Raw genomic sequence first — 19,634 nt, forward strand, 5'->3', positions numbered from 1 at the left:
TCCTCCACAACTAGATTGAAGAACAAAACGACAGCAACTTGTCTGTTCCCCTTCCCCCAATTCCCCAGCTCTGTTCCCATCCCCCCAATTCCCCAATAAAAATCTCTAAAAAAAAAATAAATAAAAAATAAATAAATAAATAAATAAAAAACCTTTAAAAAAAAAAAAAGAGGAAGACACAGGAAGATTAGCTAAAAATCTGTTTGAGAAGCAGGAGAGCCCCAGGTCCTTTCCACCTCTACGGCAGGAGGAGTACACCCCTCCACCCTAGAAGGTTTGTGCTCAGGAAAGGCTAAACCACTGAGTCACTGGCTTCAGTGACACTACACGCTAGGCCACTGTTCCAGGCTCTGAAGGAATAGCAGTAAACAAAATAGATAAAAACCCCTGCTGTCATAAAGCTTACACTCTACTGAGATAAATGAAAGATCCACACTAAGGAATTCCACAATGCTAGAGACAAAGAGAAAAATCCTAAAAGATTAAACAGAGAACAAAACAGGATTATGAATCAGATTGACATAGGACTTCTCGACAGTAACACTGGAAGCTGGAAGACCATAGAGCAACGCCTTCAAAATACTAAGTAAAAATGATTCCCAACCTTGAATCCTGTACCTGGCCAAACTATCAATGTGATGAAAGGGCAGAATAATGACATTTGCAGCCTTAAAATGTTTACCTTCCTTGTACTCTTTCTTAGGAAGCTCCTGGAGGGTATGATCTATTAATAAGGGACTAAACCAGGAAATAGGAAGTTATAAAACCTAGGAAATGGGTTTGCCAGTGCTGGTTGCTTATCAAGCCAGGAGAGCAACCAGTGCAGCCTGGGATAGCAGGACGAAGGTCTCCTAGAGAGATATCTCCAAGCAGATAATGAAAGTATTAGATTAGTTGCTGGGTTTGAACATGTTGAGAAGGGATTTGTTTTTATGGAAAAGTTTAGGGATCGATTAATGATAGGTACATAGAATATTGACAAAATATAATTATTAACTCTAGGAGGAAAAAATAAAATGTGTTTGAAATAAAATATAATCTGTGTATATAGTACATGGCTCAACTATGAATATTCACATAGCGTAAGTAAGTAAGTGTGTGTGTGTGTGTGTGTGTGTGTGTGTGTGTGTGTGTAAAGGGGGGGTGTAAGAAGATTCAACCCTTAATTTTCACATTAGGAAGGCAATTGATAATATCTAAACCTGGAAAATAAAACAAATAATAGTAAAGCAAGATATTTAGAAATATGGAGGCAAATCCCAGAAGAAACAGCTTAAAAACATTGAAAGTAGGGCATTAGTTGGGCAGTGGGGAAGCGTAGGACAGGGGACTGCTCTTTTCCTCATTATAAATTCATGCAGGACAACTTTTCTAAAAAAACTGGGATATAATATACATACAGTAGAATGTATATAAACAAAAATCTGTAAATATTTTGTTTATAAATACAAACCCATAAAAATTAAAACAGATTTAGGTATATAATTAAGTGAATTTTGACTACTTGTTTTTTAAAACTATGTTCACATATTACTTTAATAAAAATAAATGTCACACTCATCTGAGATTTTTTTCAGAAAGGATACTGTGAAATGAGTAAGAAGCCCTGGGATGCCCTGGTGAGTTTTTGCAGGAGCTTCCGTGGCCAGAAGAAGGGACCATTATTTCAACTGGCCCAAGCCAGTTTATATTGGGAACTCCAGTACAGGCATTTTCCCCAGTTTGTGGGCTATATATTTTTAAAATACTCTTTACCTTCTTCCATTTTTGCATTAGAAATGAGCATCTGTCTCAAATGCTTGAGGAGGCCAGCCCAAGTAAACGTACTATATGCCAGTGAGTTCTCAGACATTTGAGGAATGTTACGAACACCCAGCATCTTGAATTCAGGATGGGGAACTAAATTCTCCATTAAGTCTCCTGTAAAGAAAAAAAAAATCTTAACTAAATTTTTTAATTCCACATTGTTCCCACTGGCTTATGCACAACCATGATTTGATGGTCTTTGGTTGTTATCTCCTCCAGGGCCAGAATTCCTTCAATTTTTAAATGTAAATAAAATTTCAGAGACAATGTCTATTACAGACTCTGCATTTGCTTCATTTTGGCACCTATTTGAGCATGAATGAGAATCCAGACTTTGCCAAAAAGGAAACAAGAATTTACAAGCTAAGTAACTGGAAATATGAATGCAATATTTAGTTAAACCCCAGGAAAACAAGGTAAGCATGAGCATTAATATGTTTTTATTGTCATTCTGTGTTCCCTAAATAGTCCTTTAGAAATTTTCCTAGATCTTATATTTCTTTTATCTAGTTAAATGATAATCAGAATCTGTTAACATCAAATCTACTAGGGACGGAGACAGGATGAGTAATTCCTGTAGACAGGGATATGCCTATCTTTAGAAACCTGCATTTGGAGCACAGATTTCCCTCTGGTCTTGATGTGCAGTGCTTCCTTCAGCCACAGGGCCTTTGCACATGGCTAGTCCCTCCACGTGCTATTCCCTTCTCCCTCCCTCTGTTTAGCCAATGCCAAGTCCTCATCCATCTCTTGGCTCAACTGTTACTTCCTCAGGGCAGCCTTCTCTCTGCCCCTTCAGCCTCAGTCAGGTTCTTCCATGACACATTCTCTTAGAATTGTACTCCTTTCTTTCAGAGCATTTGACTCAGTTTTTAGTTATACATTCTTCGTGTAATTATTTGTTTAATGTCTCTTTTTTGCAGTGGACACAATGTCTGCAGTGGTTCCCCACTGGATCCCCAATATTTAGCATAGTACCTGGCACATAGCAGGAAGTTAATCAATAGTAGTTGAATGAACAGAAGTGCAATGTGCTAAGTACTGTGGGAGGTGCAGAAATTAACAAGACACCTGTCTCCAAGAAAAGCTGCAAAGTCGTGGGGACTACAAAACATGCACATGACAGAAACCCTCTCTAAAGAAACACAACGGAGCTCATTACAGTGGGAGGGAGACTTTCCTTTGATTGCATATCCTTTTGTGTTCCTTAAATGCGTGTATTACTTTTAAAGATAAGCAAACACACTTAAAGAAATCATAAAGGCAAAAAAAGACATAAAAGAGATACACAATACCACAGGAGTTCAGAGAACAGAGGGTTACTTTAGGTAACGGCCGCAATAGGAAAGCTTTATGGAAAAAACATCCCTTGAATTGGACTCTGGATGAATAAGGTTTCAAAAGAGGTGAAGAAAGAAAGGGGGAAGCAATTTCTAAGGAGAAGGAACACAAAGCAAAGAGACCAGGGCAGGAAAAGTACCAGAATAAAAACAACAACAGTGGAGGTAGGATGAAAAGTAGGCGGGGAGCCATGCAGAGGAGGCAATAGGTGATGATGCTAGGAAGTTAGGGTTCAGGGCATAATGTGGAGGACAGGCTAAGGAATTCTAACAAATCTGGCAGGTCACCCATGAGCCATGGAATGAGTGTGAGAGGACAAGGGTTAGATCTGAACACTGGGGAGGCTCATTTGGGATCAGTGTGTGAGATGGACCACAGGAAGAAGAGGCAGGCAACAGGAAGGAAAGCAGGATTGGGACCACCTTAAGACAGGAATGTCCTTAGTGATGTAAGCATCTGTTTTTATGCCAAAAAATAAAAGGAGACTAGAAAGAGGCTGGTTTGCCTTGTATTTGTATGCAGTATTAGTTGAGAGATATGGATACCCTGAACCCCAACGTTAGAGAGATACGGAAGTAGGGGAAGAATGCAGATGGCATAGATGGCACCTCCAGGTCTGAGCGTACTGATGAGGTATAAGGACAGTGGGGGAAATCAGGTGATAGGAATTGAGGGAGAGGGGGCAGGGGAGAGAAGAAAGGAAACACAGTGAATCCATTTAGAACATGCTCAATTTGAAGAAGCAGAAGGCAACTAAGAAAACTGGGACAGGTAACTATTTGGGAAAGAGATTAGACCGGGGGGATACAGATGATGGCGTCATTTATGATTTGAATGGATAAGGCATCGCTTGCCAAATAAGATGAAAAAAACAATGGTGGGTTTCTTTATGGAATGATAAAAATGATGGTTGTACAACTTTGTGAATATTTAAAAAAAACCACTTTAAATGGGTGAATTGTAAGGTATGTGAATTATATCTCAAAGTTTTTGTAAAAAACAAGAAGAGGGAGGTTCCTGAAGAATGGAGTCCGTGGGTATCCACCACTGTTTTGATAAATTTAGTAACTTCTCGAAACTTTTCATAGAGCTAAGCAGCTCTTTAAGGAAGGTTTTTGAGATGAGGGAGACCCGAGTGTAGCTTCAGGCAGAGGGGAGGAGCCAATGAAGAATAACTTTGAGGCTTTCAGCACATAAGACTTTCCTACAAATAACATACAGGAGGACAAGTACCTAATGGGTTTCTTCTGTAGTGAAATGAGCCTTCTCCAGTATACGTAGGCTGGAACACACTTCCCAGCTGGTGGGCGAGGACTTGATTTATATCGCGAAAGGAGATGTGCTTGATATTCATCAGCTTCGCACAGATCTTATGAACAGCATCATTCTCATGAACAAGGAGGGCGTCTGAAGATCGGTACAAGTGAGACAGAGTCAAAACGGAGTTGTAGTTCTGAACAATAACCTGGAGAAGAAAAGGTCAGAAATCAGAAAGGTGGGAGAGAACAGCGGTTCAGAGGGTAGATTTCAAGGGCATCCTGCCTGGGATCAAATCCTGGCTCTGTCATACTTTCTAGCTATATGATCTTGGACAAGTTATTTAGTCTATCTATGACGCAGTTTCCTCATTGTAAAATGGGAATAATAATTATACCCGTTTCCTAGAGTTGTAAAGGTTAATGATAGAATGCAAGTAAAGCACTTAGAACAGTGCCTTGTATATAGTAAGGGTTCAATAAATGGTGACCATTACTATCACATTTTCTTCCTACATAATTTACTATAGTGACTTATCTCACCTCTGTTTTATTATTTCTCCTACGAGGCTGGTCAACAAGAAATGGGCCTATATAGAAATTTCCTCATAATGGAGAGAAATGAAAATTCTTTGAAGGTTGGCAATGGCATAATGCCCCCCAACATAAGGTCAAGGTCCCTGCTTTACATACTGTAGACAGAAGGACTAACTCAGGAATGGGTTCCTAAGAGAAAATGCACAATTGTCTTCTTTGAAAATTTTAAAAACAAGGACACTTCATTTGTTTAGAAAAGTTTAAGCAAAGTTAAATGAATTGTTCATGCAACTACCATATTGTGTAATCACTCCTGACACAGTAACTTAGCATTTCCAAAGAAAGGGTCAGATCAGTCTTTTACCCACATTGATTTCAACTGCAAAGAATATAAAACGTAAAAATTTCAGTTCATACCTCACCGGTGCCATAAGGCCATATAATCTGATTCATTTTCAAAGAGCTGGAGTACTGATCCCGTAAATTCTGTGTAACAAAGGCTCCTAGTCCTGATCCTGTACCCCCAGCCATACTCATTATGATGAAAAAACCACTCAAAGAGTCACATTTCTCCACTTCCTTCCGGATTAGGTTCATTATAGATTCTTCATGCCTCGGTCCATGAACAGAGTAACTATGCAATGCAAAAGGAACAAATACACCTTTCAGTTTAACCAGAGAGATGCAATGCAGAGAGAAAGATACAGGATCAAGAAGGCTTTTTAACCCTACCAAAGTGAACTAACTCTCATGAAAGGCACACAATTTAAAATAGACAAGTTAAAGATATTTAACAGGTGGATAGGGCTGCTAAAAGAGTGAATTGACTGGGTACAGAAATTCTCTTTTATAGGCCATTCCTTTAGCTGTAGACTTCAATTATCAGGTAGTTCTGTAAGTCTATGGTACAACATAATATTCAATGTTCATAATGATACTCCTAAAGCAGTAGTTCTTGAACTTTGCTGCACATTACAATCACCTAAGGAAGCTCTGAAAAATCCCAACATCCAGGCATCATCCCAACCAATTAAATCAGAATTTCTCAAATTGAGCCCTAGGCAGTGAAATTTTCCAAAGAACCCCAGGAAATACTACTGCCTTGCTGTATCCCCTATTAGCTGAGATACCTGCCAGATAAAGATGTTATACTGATAATAAGTTAGTTGGCAGAACAACAGTGAAGAAGGGGAAAACCCTGCTGCAAGAGATCCTTGGTTTCATCATTATTTGGACCTGATGCATATACATATGTAAGATAGAATGAGTTTCTTCTGAGTGAAGTCACACCCTAAATTTTAAAACAGCAATTTCAAGATTATTTGCTCAGTATATCAACTTTTTAGTTGTAACTACACTATTTATTAATTGCCTATGTAGCTGTATCTCAATTGAAAAGCGTCATGAATTATTCTTACCCATATGCCCAGTTGTTTCCAGAACCTTGTTTTTGACAGAAGCCTGAATGCTGGCCATATTTCCATCGGCCAGACTCAGCAGCCTTTAATAGGGTTTGATTGATAACTTTAGGTTCCATGTCAACAAGCACAGCCCGAGCAACTGGAACTAGAGAGGGGAAAAAAAAAATCAAAAGGGGCCGGCCAAGTGGCTCGTTGGTTTAAGAGCTGGCTTGGGACGCCAGGGGGCCCCGGTTCGGATCCCACATATGAGGGCCAGTGACACTGCCCTCTACAGCTAAGATGCTGAACAACAGCTCAACCTGGAGCTGGGCTGCTGTGAGTCGCCGGGGATGGAGTAGGCTGCAGTCCCTGCTGCAGTGGGTTGCCATGGGCTACCGTGTTTAGCCAGCAACCAGCGAGAGTGGCCAGCAGCCACCATGAGCGGCCGTCCAGAAGCCAGCGACTGATCTGCCTCGCCCGGGAAGAGCGCAATGATGGTGCCAACTTGGGCCAGTGAAGCAACGTCCTCCACAACTAGACTGAAGAACAAAAGGACAGCAACTTGTCTGTTCCCCTTCTCCCAATTCCCCAGCGCTGTTCCCATCCCCCAATTCCCCAATTAAAAAAAAAATCTTAAAAAAAAAATCAAAAGAAAAAACTTTCAGTCTTATTTGGGTTAACATAGAGCATAAAGTCCTAGGTATGAAAAAAAAATCCAAAGGTTGAGGATAGAAAGATCTGTCATACTGCTTAGAAATTGAGGCGGGCAGCAGTAGGTATGTACGGATTGGTTTATAGTGCCTAGCATTCTGCTAAGCAGGATGAATCAGTGTGTGCTAAAATAATCACTGGGTCAGGTCTACAAACATCTGTTGAGTGCTTAGAACATGACGTGTACTGTGCTGGGAACACAGAGATAAAAACATCAATCCAGCCCTCGAAGGACTAGTGGGGCAAATGCAAGACATTGACACTTAATCACTTTATCAGGTGATATGACCCACAATGAATCCACACAAACAGAGTAGCATAGTCAGAGGTACAAAATACCCTGGGTACAACAAGCTGTTTGGGATTGTTGAAGCAGAAGATGGAGAAGGAGGGGGTAGAAGTGATGGGTAGGGATGGAAAGCAGGCAGGGCTCAGATCTTGAAAGTCCTTGTATGCAATCAAAGCTTGAAATTTATCTTTTAGGTAATGTGAAACCACTGAAAATGTTCAAGCAGGGGAGGAACAGTCGGATTTTTTTTTTTAAATACAGCAGTGTAGAGGACAGCTGTGATAGATACAAGAGTCTAGGCAGGGAAACTTGGAAGGAGTATCTTGAAACAGTCCAGGTGAGAGAAAACAAGAGCCAGGACTAAGGTCATTACAGTGAAGATGGAAAGGGGAGAAGAATTTCAAGAGATATGGAGGAGGAAAATTAAGCAGATGTCTGATGTTATGTAAGCAGTAGGAGCCCAAGTTTTAAAGGAAAGATAACGAATGATCTTGGGTATGTGGATGTTGAGTTTGAGGGACACATGGGAGATGCAGGTGAATATGTTCACTAATCAGTCTGCAGCTTGGAAGAGAAGTTAGGCTAGAGATGTGAGAGTCACCAGTGTAAAAGGTGTAGCAAATTATGAGAGTAATTGAAATTGCCTAGAGAGAACTATACAAGTGAGGGCAGAGGGAGAGCCTGAGGTGCAGCCACTGGAGAACAAAAGTTCAGACAGGAGGAGTTTCAAGGAGGGAGCTTATAGTTAATGTTATCAAATCCAGTAGGAAAGTTAAGTGAATTAAGGAAACAAAAACAGTCATTGGATCTGGTAATTAGGAGATCATTGGGAACTTTTCTCAGAGTAGCTTTAAGGGTAAAGAGTGGAAGCAGGATTATAGTTGGTTAAAGAGGGTTCTCCTTTGAGAATCTTAGATGAGAAGGCAGAGGTAAAGAGAAGAAAAAGCTATTGACAATAGATAAGTTTTATTTGTTTGTTTTTAGATTGGCAAGATCTGAGCATGCTCTTGTGCTGAGGGGAAGATGCCATGGTAAGGGCAAAGGTTGTTAACATAGAAACAAAGAGTCAAGAGCAAAGTTATTCCCTAGTAAGATGGGAAGGGATGGGGTTCAGACACCACCATCTGACCTTGGCCTGACCTTGAAGTGGTTGGTTATGTCAGAGTAAAGGAGAGGACTGTGGACCACACATACCTCCATTTTCCTCCTCACTGAAGAATCTTTCTTTGCAAGATGCTTGATATGCCTCATTCTCTCTTTTAGAGCAGAGTCCCTGGGGACAGTGTGAGTCACTAAATAAAGCATCAAACACTTCAAAACCAATCTGATTGCCACACTGACCAAGTTGAACTGTTACTATTGACATACTGAGGCCTGACAAAGTAGGCCTATTTCCTCAAAGAAGTTAGCAACCTGTAATGGAAAAAAAGATAGGCTTTGAGAACAACGACATTACTAATAAATAAAGAACAAATAAAATGCCATATGTTAACATACATCAATAAAAACATATGTAATTCTAAAATGCTATATATGTATATGGTTTTATAGGTGAAATAGCTATGTTGTCTAAGAAGCCAATCGTTCAAGGAAATTATTCTCTTTCTCTATATGGTTTTGGGATTTGGGATTTACTGTACCCAAATCCATTCAGACACAGCTCAATAGTTTCCAAAATCTGATTTGTAGTCACTATTTTCCTGTGTATACATTTAAACAAAACAAGATGAATGCTAGCTGAAGGAATAAATAGTATACACTTCCCACCACAGGGACACATAGAATGCAGAAGCTAGCTCAGCAACTGTACATTTAGTTCACATTAATTCTCTCTTTCTAAATAATGACTTTCTTCACCAATCACCCTTCTGGCATGGTAACTACAGTAACACAAGAAAGACTTTATGTTTAGCTCAGGCAGGACAGAAAGAAAGACGAAACTTGGAAAAACTAGGCCAGATGAAATATTAGAGCAAGTCTTCATTATTTTTTTAACAATTAAAAGAAACAAGTTTTGGTAAACACCTCACACCAGGTCTATGCAGCAGTGAAAAGAGCAGTGGCTTGTGAGCCACATTCTGCAGTTACAATTTTCAAACAACCCTGCAAACTACTATAGGTGTCATTATTCTCATTTTATAGATAAGGAAATTGAGGTTCTGAAAGGTTATGTGTCATTCGCAAGGCTACGGAACTAGTAAATAGCAAAACCAAGACTTTCCCTTTCCCCACCAACCCTAGGAGTTCCCCATCAAAGCCCACTCACTGACAGCCCCAGGACCAGCCGTTTCTGTCCTGTTCAAACTTCAGAGGACCATTATGCGCATGCTCACTTTCAACACCCAAAAAAGCTAGGGAAAACGAATGCGCATGTTCCACAAATGAAGAGTTTTGTGGGATTCCCCCCCCCCCCCCCCCATTCAGAAAGGTTAATTACGCATGTTCAATTTCAATTTATCAACTTCAGACACGTTACGCATGCTCGCTATCCATCAAAAGCTTTAGCTGACAATGCGCATGGTCTAGATTCCGGGAGAGGCTTCGGCGGGGGTTCTGCGCATGTTTCTGCCAGTACCTGGCTCCTGGCGATAGTTCTACGCATGTTCATTGCCCACAGTTTGGCTTCAAAGAATCCTGTACGCATGCTCTAGCGCTGAATTTGAGAAGCAAGTCTAAGGCCTAGGCGCAGACGCACTGAGCCCAAGCAGCCGGTGATGGCGGCAGCGGCGGCAGTGGTTGCTGCAGGTCCGGGCCCATGAGGCGACGACGGAGGCGGGACGGCTTTTACCCAGCGCCGGACTTCCGAGACAGGGAAGCTGAGGACATGGCAGGAGTCTTTGACATAGACCTGGACCAGCCAGAGGACGCAGGCTCTGAGGATGAGCTGGAGGAGGGGGTGAGGCCCGAGGTCCCGGGGGGCCCGAGGTGACAGGGCCGGGGCGGCGGCGCGGGCCCTGGAAGCCGGTCGCGTCCGAGAGCCCAGAGACCCAGGGAGCGCGAGTAGTCTCCAGGAGGAGCTGAAGCGCCGCGCGGCCCGAGGCAGGGGAGCGGGCGGGGCGGACCTGGCCCTAGGTGTGAGGCCGCTGCGGGGCTCGCAGGTGCAGGTCGCGCCCCCAGCCCTAGATGAGCGCAGCCCGGAGCAGTCTATGGAGAGAACGAGAAAGGGCGCGTGGTCGATTTCTCCAGCTGTTGGACTTGAGTGTGGCGGGCCGTGAGTGGTGTAGCGTGTGGTGGGGGAGGGGGACTGCGCTTGCTGGGTGTCCCGTAGGTGCAGGTGAAGTGCGGAAGGGCTTCCCTCCGAGTGTAAGATTTCAAGCATTAAATCTTCAGACCTCCCACAACCACCTCTCTTCTCGGCCTGTCGCTTCTCTCCTAGGAAGCGCTCAGCTGTTAGAAGTGACAGCTGAAAACTTCTGTCGGGAGTAGCGCTGCCTCTGCTGTTACAGCCACCAGGAGTTTTATTTCGGGAGCAAGGGGGCTCTGCTGCATCTTCCAGGGTTTGTTTGTTTGCTTTTTTTTTTTAACCCCCTTCCGTGTGACTTTTTAAAAAACGCATTTATAACGACACACGGTGTTTGTAACTTACTTTTCCCCCAGTTGAAGATGTCTACATTTTTTCAAAATACTTTATGTAATTTTGGGGTGGAAAAAAACCCAGCGTTGACAGCTGTGATTTGGCTTGCCAAAAATAAATTGCTTGAACGGAGACTTGTGAATGGTGGTGTGAGGGCTTTCCTTGCTGTAATTTAGGGCGCTAAATTTAGAATTGTTTTCCTAATGCATAGCTTGGTTTTACCTTTGCTGTGTTAGTAGTTTGTTATTCTTTATGGAATATCATTCAGTTTTCAAGATAAATTTATTGAAAACTCACAAATTGTACCTTAAGTTCAAGAAGGGTGTTGTCATATGACATAACAGATTCTGGGCAGTTGACCATCTATAATAACCTCATGGTAATTTAGAGTCTAAATTCCATTGTCTAGATGAGGACATGGGTTAATAATGTAAGATGTTTGCTCTAGCTACATAAGGGGCTTGCCTTTCTTTCCCTCACTCAGTTTTCTTCCTCTGGCAAATAAGTTGTGCCCTGCTTGCTGACAAAAGATTGAGATGCTACGTATAAAGAACTTTGAAAACTTTAAGAAACTAATTCGGCTAAAATAGTTCTTTTCATAATCAAATGAATCTAAATCAAAATTACACAGTTTGGAAGGTGGGTATTGAGATGTGTACTTTTTCATGTTTGCACATGGAATTTTAGTTAACTTCTTAATCGAACATGTGATACACTAATTACAATTGGAAACAAAATGGGATTACTTTCATTACATATATAATCCTCTCATCAATTATATTGGCTTCAGATAGCAGTGGCCTTGGAGCAGGGCAGGGGAGAAAACTTGATAGGAAGGATGCTTTATAAAATCTTCATTAGTTGAACTGATAGAATTTCCAGGCCATGGGTTTATCAGGAGAAGTTAAAGGAGTTGGAAGTAAAATACTATATTATGATTCCTGTTATGAACTGGAACCTTATTGGATTTTGGCCTACACCTGGATATTTGTTTTGCTGGGTATAAGCAAATGGGATTTTGAAAGGGTGTGGAAGAGGAGGCCAGAAAAATTGATGGAAATAGGAAAGAGAAAGAAATGTGGCCACTATTCTAGGGAGAGGAACTTTGGGGAAAGAGCAAAGGTAATTAAAGAGGATTTTGAGGAAGAGCTTTCAGCAAAAGATATTTTAGCAATGCTCTTAGAGTTGAAAATGTTTCTTTTGAGTGTTATTCTAAGAGGTGCCTCAAGGTGGAAAAAGAGTTGGAGTAGGATTGGGTTGGCCACCCAAGGAGATTAAGTGACATCCAGGTTCCTTTAAAATAAAATGTTAAAATTCTGAAAAAATGAGAGAAGTTTAGATTTTTGGAAAATCAGTCTTTTGTGAATTTATAATTAAGCAATATTCTGGCTGTGAATTTGTAATCTTTAGTACACAAATTTTTAAAAACATTGGTACATATTAGAGTAGCCTCACTTCTTCATTTTATAGTAAGGAAACTGAGGCATAGGCCAGAGTGATGATTGCCCAAAATCATGTAGGTAACTGGTGGTAGGTAGTGTCTTGTGACTCAGTTCAACAGGCTTCACTGTACCGCTTTTATTGCATTTACTAGTCTTGTTCATAATGTACCTCTTTGTGGTGTGTCAAAGTGAATTCAGATCCTTCCCAACTATGCTCCACTGACTGTGACCTAGAATAAATTGCTTAATCTCTCTGACACTTTTTGCTCTATAAAATGATGATTACGTTAGATAATGTATATAAAGTACTCCAAAATACCCTGGCATATTAAGCAGTTAGCTAGTTCTTGGAAATTCAGCTTTCAGTGCTCCTGATTGCCAAGGAACCAATCATTCAAGTTTACTCTCATCTATGCCTAGAGACTTAATAAATGCAGTTATTCTAGAAGTGCTGCATTTTTAGAGCTTTGTATCTTTTTTTTTAAATTAAATCACTGGTCCTATTTAGAGATATATGCCTACAATGAGTCAATCTGTATTAGTAATATGTATTTACATAGCATAATTCTTCAGTAAGTAAAAGATGAGAGTAATTTGTTACATTATGGATAAAGTTGAATGTCTGTACCTAACTAAAAAAAGACCCTGATTGAGTACCTCAGAGGACTATTGTAAAACCAGTGGATAAGAGGGTTTTGTTTGGGGGATACGGGGTGTCTTTTTTGGGTTTTTGTTTCACTGGTGATGGTATAATTTGGGGACAGTGAGTTGAAACTAAGGGAAAGTTTTCCTCTGGAGATTTTCATTAGATTTTGAAAATGTTGGAAACCACTGCTTTCTGTGAATAAGTTAAAAGAGTAATAGAAAATTGAAATGCAGTATTAAAAATCCTCAATTTTTACTCTATTAGTTCAAAATTTGAAATAGTTGCAGAACTTACTACACAAGTTTCAGATTGGGATATCAGATTTTTATTGAGCAAAATGTATAAAAAATTTTAGTGCTTTGAAAAGCAAAGTGCTATATATAGACAGTATGTATTCAGATATTCATGATTATGAAAAGTTATAGAAAAAATCTCATTATCAATGCTTATCTTGCATTGTAATAGATACTTACCATAAAGCATTTTGAAATAGTCCTAGATTTTGGGCAGGGTTTACCCATTTTTCCCAATTCATCTGAATTACTTAACCGTATAAGGAAATGTCTGTGGACAGGCAAGTGAATATAAGATTTAGTGAATATTTGGATTAAGAATATTTCACCCATTCTGTAACAATTTAATTTTTTATAAAACGGGCTCTTTCATTGGGACTTCAGGCACATTAACTTGAATTTATAAACAATTTTAATTTAAAACTTCAAATATTTACCCTGGTGGGTTAGTTTGAAACAATATATCTTGTATAGTACCTTAGATGAGCAGAATTCCACTTTGTCAGTCATAGTGGCATACAAAAAATGTATTGGTTGGCTCTTTAAGTTTAAGGCAGCAGAAAAAAAATCAGAATAAAGAGATTCTTGTGAAAAAGAGTTGTCAGTAAGTATTATATAATGTTAGTTTGATGCTTCTGGTGTGAGACTTTTCTAAAAGTAACTTTGAGTAGCAGAAAAGAATTGTGCCTCAAATGTTTCTTCTCTAGAAGGTAACAGTAGGAAGTTATAAACACAGATGCAGGAGGTAATATAGGCCTGGCGGCTGGCTCTGGAAATGAAACTAGCCATGGGGCATATATTTCTAGGTAGCTTCAGAGTCATCGTTCAGTGTTAAATACTCTGTAGCCTTTAATTTAGAATTAAATAAAACTAACATTAAAGAAATAACAATTATATAATACCAGTTTTATTATAGCTGAGAGAAGTTAGTCTTTTGTCTTTAAAGTGACGCCATGATAGGTGATTTTATGAAATATCAGAGACAAAAAAACCTTTAGCCATAACCACCGCTTCACCACCCCCAAGAATCTGTGTCGAGTTGAAACTGAGAATTTTTACCCGTGATATTGCCCCATCCGTAAGCTTCAGTCTAATACGTACATGGTGTTAGATGTCATCTTGACTTGCACCATGAGCAAGCTATAACTAAAAACTTGTGTTGTTTTGGGCATTTGAACATTCATAAGAATATTACCAGTTTTCTTTGTGTATCTTGACTGTGTACTGGTACCTTTTAAGAGAGAGAGATGTGTTCACTTAAATATTTTTTGAATTATTCTAAAATTTTCAATAAAAACTTATAAACTTCTAATTATGTAGAGCCTATTTTCAATTAAGCGATATTCTTTTGTACAAATTGAAAGAGTTCATAATCAGATTATTTTCAAGAATACTCATTTTAAAGCTATATTTTTTAATATTAATATAACAATTTTTGCTGTCAAGTTATTATTTTTACAATTCAGTGACTTTTAGTATATTTATGGAGTCGTACAACCATCATCACAGTTTAATTATAGAACATTTCTGTCACCCTAAAAAGAAATTGGGCCCATTTACAGTCGTTCCTCATTGCCACCCTTAGCCTTAGGCAGCCACTAGTCTACTTTCCATTTCTATAAAGTTGCCTTTTCTGGACATTCCATATAAATGGAATTATACAATATGTGGCCTTTTGTGTCTGGCTTCTTTCACTTAACATGATGTTTTTGAGGATCATCTATGTTGTAGAATGTATCAGTCCTTCATTCCTTTTTATGGCCAAATGGTATTCTATTGTATAGATCACCACAGTTTATTTAATCAGTTCACCAGTTGATATTCAGTTGAATTGTTTCCATTTTTTGGCTGTTGTGAATAATGTTGCTGTGACCATTTGTGCCCACGTCTTTGTGGAACATATACTTGTATTTTCATTTCTCTGTGTAGATACCTTAGAGTAGATTTACTGGCTCCTATGGTAAGGCTGTGATTAAATTTTTCAAGAAACTTGTTTTCCAAAGTGGTTGTCCCATTTTACATTCCCGCCTGCAGTGTATGAGGGCTCCAATTTATCTACATTCTTGCCAAACTTGTTATTTTTCTGTCTTTTTAATTATAGCTATCTCAGTGGGGTATGACGTCGTATCTTGGTGAGATTTTGGTTTGCATTTTCATAATGGCTAATGATGTTGAACATCTTTTCATGTGCTTACTGGCCGTTTGTATATCCTCTGGAGAAATATACCTATTCAGATCCTAACCCATTTTAAAAAAAATTGTGTTATCTGTTTTTTTATTATGGACTTTTAGAAGTTCTTTATATATTTGTATTCTGTATTTCTTTTTCACTTTTTTGATGGTGTCTTTTGAAGTACAAGAGTTTAAAAATTTTGAATAATTCCAATTTATTGATTATTATTATTTAAAAAAAATTTTTTTAGTCGTTTGTGCCTTGGGTGATGTCTCTTAAGAAATGTTTGTCTACCCGAAGATCATGAAGATTTACTCCCTCCTAGGATTCCTCTAAGAATTTTATATTTTAGCTCTTACATTTAGGTCTGTGATCTATTTTTGTGTGTGGTGAAGTAGGGGTCCGTCCAAAGTAATTTTTTGTATGTGGCTATCTAAGTGTCCCAGCACCATTTACTGAAAGATTATTTGATTATTTTCTTTCCCATTGAATTTTCTTGGTATCTTTGTCAAAAAAATCAGTTGACGGTAAGCGTAAGGATTTATTTCTGGACTCTCAGTTCTATTTAATTGATCTGTATGTCTGTGCTATGCCAATACCACACTATCTTGATTTCTACTGCTTTGTAGTACCTTTCGAAATTAAAAAATGCCTATCCTCCAACTTCGTTCTCCTTTTTCAAGATTGTTTTGGCTATAATAAGTCCTTTGCTTTTCTGTATAAATTTTAGGATCAGCTTGTCAATTTCTGCAAGAAAGGAATCTGGGATTTTGATAGGATTGAGTTGAACCTTGTAGACCAGTTTGGTTAGTGTTGACATCTTAATATTAAGTCATCTGATCCATGAACGCGGAATGTCTTTTGGTTAATTTAGCTCTTCTATAATTTGTTTCAGCAATATTTTATAGTTATCAAGTGTACAAGTTTTGTATTTTCCTAAATTTTTTCTAAGTATTTTATTCTTATTGATGCTGTTGTGAATGGAGTTATCTTAGTTTCATTTTTGAATCATTCATTGCTAGTATATGGAAGGTTAATTACATTTTGCATCTATTTATATTATGGTCAGAATAAATGCTTGACCAACATGACTCCCAACAGTTTGAGAGTGTTTCTTTATTATTTTGCTTTGATCAGCCACGTTATACACTACAGTATCTTGGACAGGTTGTCATTACCTGAGGCTTAGTTAGGTTGTAAATACATAAGGCTTATAGTAGTATTATGTTAGTTTTGTGTATCAGAATAGCACTTTATAAATCATTGGACTTAGTAAGTCATTCTTAGAATATAGTGCCTTCAGTGTCATAATACACAAAATATATTTTTTGAATAAATGTAATTTTTGAAAGAAAAATCACCTGGTTGTATTTGTAGATCATTGATGAGTAGCATCTGTAGCTTAGTTGTCATATAAAATTAAAAGTGAAATCCCTGTAGTATTTTTTTGTATACCTTGGTTTATCATGACATTTGCCTATTATTAAAGTATAGGGAATTTTAAATCTGGTTTATTTTATTTATTCTTTAGTGATGGGGTGAAGCATTAAACGTTTTTTATGTTTATGAGATTATTTATCTTTAAAACTTTAACATGTTTTTCAGGGTCAGTTAAATGAAAGCATGGACCATGGGGGAGTTGGACCATATGAACTGTAAGTTTATATGAAAAGATTTCATTGTGCTGTCTTTCTTACAAGTAGGTTACCAGCTCCAGTTCATAGCCATCATGTGATTCCAATAACCTGTTTTAAATATCTAGTCATATATATAGACTTGGTTTATTGAGTTTGGTACCAATATAATAACATACCCAGGGGTTTGAGATCATGTGTGGATTTTGAGAAAAAGATATTCATTCAAATTCAGAGTATACTGACTATAAGTGTGAATGGGTTAGGAATTTTTACTAGTTTAATATAGAGAACCACCTTCTCACTGAAAAATAAAAAATTTTAGAAATGTCCCCAAAAGTCAAAGTGGTTCTTGTTCTGCATATAATATACCATTCAAACAGAGATTTGTGCAGTCTTGTCATTTTAGGCAAGCTCCATTAGGTGAATATAGTGATTAATCTGCCCTGTACTCCAGCCCTTGAGTTCGGGGGAGACTGAGATCACTCATGTAGAAAGCATTTAAGGGACAGACAAAATTGTCACCCTTTTTGGAGTCTTTAAATCAAGCTCATAGCAGATATGGAAGGATGTGTGAATATATTTTGTTAGCAGGAATTTTTGTAGCGTAAAGACTTGTACTAATTGGATATTTTTAGATAGCTTCCAGATTTTTTGCTGAAGTTACCAAATGAGGCTGGATAATACCTAATCTTGTAGACGTTTTGAATGAACTAAATTTGAATAACTGGAAGACTTTTTTCTTTTGTCAACTTCATAAACTTGTTCTAATTTATCTTTGTTTGAGGGTGTTTGATGCTTATGAAAATAATTGATAACTCATTATATAAACAATCAGATAAGTAAGCAATTTATAAAGCAACCCTAATCTTGACCTGCCATGTCATTGAATCATTGGTTTACTTAGAGAACTAATTTGCTATCATGTACTTTTTTCCTTATACTAAATTGGATTACATTCCTCTTTCTCCTGTTTCTAACAGTATGCTGAAAGTAATTTAACTTTTTGCAAATTTACTTTTGGTTTTGCTTTTCTCCCCAGTGGCATGGAACATTGTGAGAAATTTGAAATCTCAGAAACTAGTGTGAACAGAGGGCCAGAAAAAATCAGACCAGAATGTTTTGAGCTACTTCGGGTACTTGGTAAAGGGGGCTATGGAAAGGTAGGAAGTATTTTTGAAATGAGAGCCGTTGTCTGTCTTGGGTAGATTGATTATTATATCCTGGTTTCAGCATTCCTCTTCAATCTGTTTGCTAGCTGTCAGTAAAGGATATGATCACTTAATTTACTCTGTAATTCTCTTCCTACCACCATATCCGTAAAAGCTTGGCACATAATAGACACTCAGTCAGCATTTGTTGAATAAATAAATAGACAACTGTTAGGCAGAGTCTTTTTTTAGAGGATCCATTTCTTCCTTTGGTTAAATGGTACCCTCTATAGGTATCCTCTTAAAAAACAAACCGCTTATTTTCAAGAGACATAGCACATTAAGTTACCTGTTAGTGAGAACTTACTCTGAGTTGGTTTTTTTTTTTTGATTTGCAATAGAGTTAGGGAAGTTGAAGAATATAAGAGAGGAGAAGAAAAATGAATAGAATGTCTTAGTTTCATAGTGTTGCCCAAGGCTTTCTAATTTAAGATCTCATCTTTGTGTGTTCTGCCCAAGAAAATTTACACCTAGCCATTCTCTACCGAAAGACAGAATTTGGATAACATTTTAGTTAGGATTAAATTTGAGAACTATTTATGCTGTTGTTTAGTGTTAATTTTTGTGAAGTATGATATTTGTAGTTTATTCTTAGGCTTAAGGACACATTCTTATATGTTCTAATTGTCTTGAGTGTGTCACACATGCACTTTGAGTCTCCCATATATTAGCTGTTGCATGAAAATGTTTTATAGCTAGCCATTTTAAGGATAGGTAAATGGTAATTCCTATCAACTATTATGAAATAGTTTTATGTGAAGCACGAACAGTGGCATCCTTGGAAGAAATTTATGAAATATGTTATCATATTATAAGTTTGGTATGCTTCTGAGAACCCTGATTATCAAAGTTGGATTTTATGTATAAAGTAATACTGAGCGCTCATCACTAGACGGTCATTGCCCAACTTTGCCACCAGATGTCAGCAGACCAAATAGGAAAGTCTCCATGTTGTGTAACATTTCACTACTAAATCTTTAATATAGTCTACTCTTTTAGCCCCTCATTTCTGCACACAGCTCTTCTTGGTACTAGTTTTTATAAGAATATAAACTACCATGTCATTTATTTCTTATAAATAGGAATTAAGGAAGTGTGACTAGCATAGTTCAGCCTTTAATAACACACACTTTTATTTTTTATACAGGTTTTTCAAGTACGAAAAGTAACAGGAGCAAATACTGGGAAAATATTTGCCATGAAGGTGCTTAAAAAGGTGAGTCCTTCCCTCCTCTCCCCCCAACTATGTTTTTAATTGCTATAAAATTACATTTTGGCCTAAAGTTTTAGTCAGAAGGAAACTCTTTTAGTTCTTGGTCTC

General features: G+C 38.1%; 2 protein-coding genes across 10 annotated transcripts in view; one reads left to right on the forward strand and one right to left on the reverse strand.

Moving 5' to 3' along the window:
• The window catches only part of TUBD1 (tubulin delta 1), a 45,839-nt gene extending 35,905 nt beyond the window's left edge, over positions 1-9,934 (reverse strand). For 4 of the 7 annotated variants that reach the window (XR_002123269.1, XR_002123267.1, XR_002123268.1 and 1 more), the window contains exons 1-6: positions 9,607-9,739; positions 8,535-8,753; positions 6,359-6,506; positions 5,358-5,574; positions 4,381-4,612; positions 1,756-1,920 (exon numbers count right to left, since the gene is read on the reverse strand). Coding sequence is in view for 1 of the 7 variants with exons in the window: in XM_019636636.1 (XP_019492181.1) it covers positions 1,756-1,920; positions 4,381-4,612; positions 5,358-5,574; positions 6,359-6,506; positions 8,535-8,706 (934 nt within the window). In the remaining 6 variants the exon portion in view is untranslated. Of the gene's footprint in view, positions 1-1,755; positions 1,921-4,380; positions 4,613-5,357; positions 5,575-6,358; positions 6,507-8,534; positions 8,754-9,606; positions 9,740-9,777; positions 9,873-9,915 lie in introns of those variants that run through there. The other 3 variants (XR_002123271.1, XR_002123270.1, XR_002123272.1) reach the window with 3 other exon arrangements.
• A 27-nt stretch (positions 9,935-9,961) lies between these two features.
• RPS6KB1 (ribosomal protein S6 kinase B1) overlaps positions 9,962-19,634 on the forward strand; it is a 35,150-nt gene continuing 25,477 nt past the window's right edge. For 2 of the 3 annotated variants that reach the window (XM_019636632.1, XM_019636635.1), the window contains exons 1-4: positions 9,962-10,236; positions 17,074-17,123; positions 18,145-18,265; positions 19,461-19,529. In XM_019636632.1, the coding sequence (XP_019492177.1) occupies positions 10,096-10,236; positions 17,074-17,123; positions 18,145-18,265; positions 19,461-19,529 (381 nt within the window). In that variant the 5' untranslated portion in view covers positions 9,962-10,095. Of the gene's footprint in view, positions 10,237-10,716; positions 10,838-17,073; positions 17,124-18,144; positions 18,266-19,460; positions 19,530-19,634 lie in introns of all 3 variants that reach the window. The other variant, XM_019636634.1, reaches the window with a different exon arrangement.

Source organism: Hipposideros armiger, unplaced genomic scaffold (assembly GCF_001890085.2).
Source record: "Hipposideros armiger isolate ML-2016 unplaced genomic scaffold, ASM189008v1 scaffold_29, whole genome shotgun sequence".
Taxonomy (NCBI): Eukaryota; Metazoa; Chordata; class Mammalia; order Chiroptera; family Hipposideridae; genus Hipposideros; species Hipposideros armiger.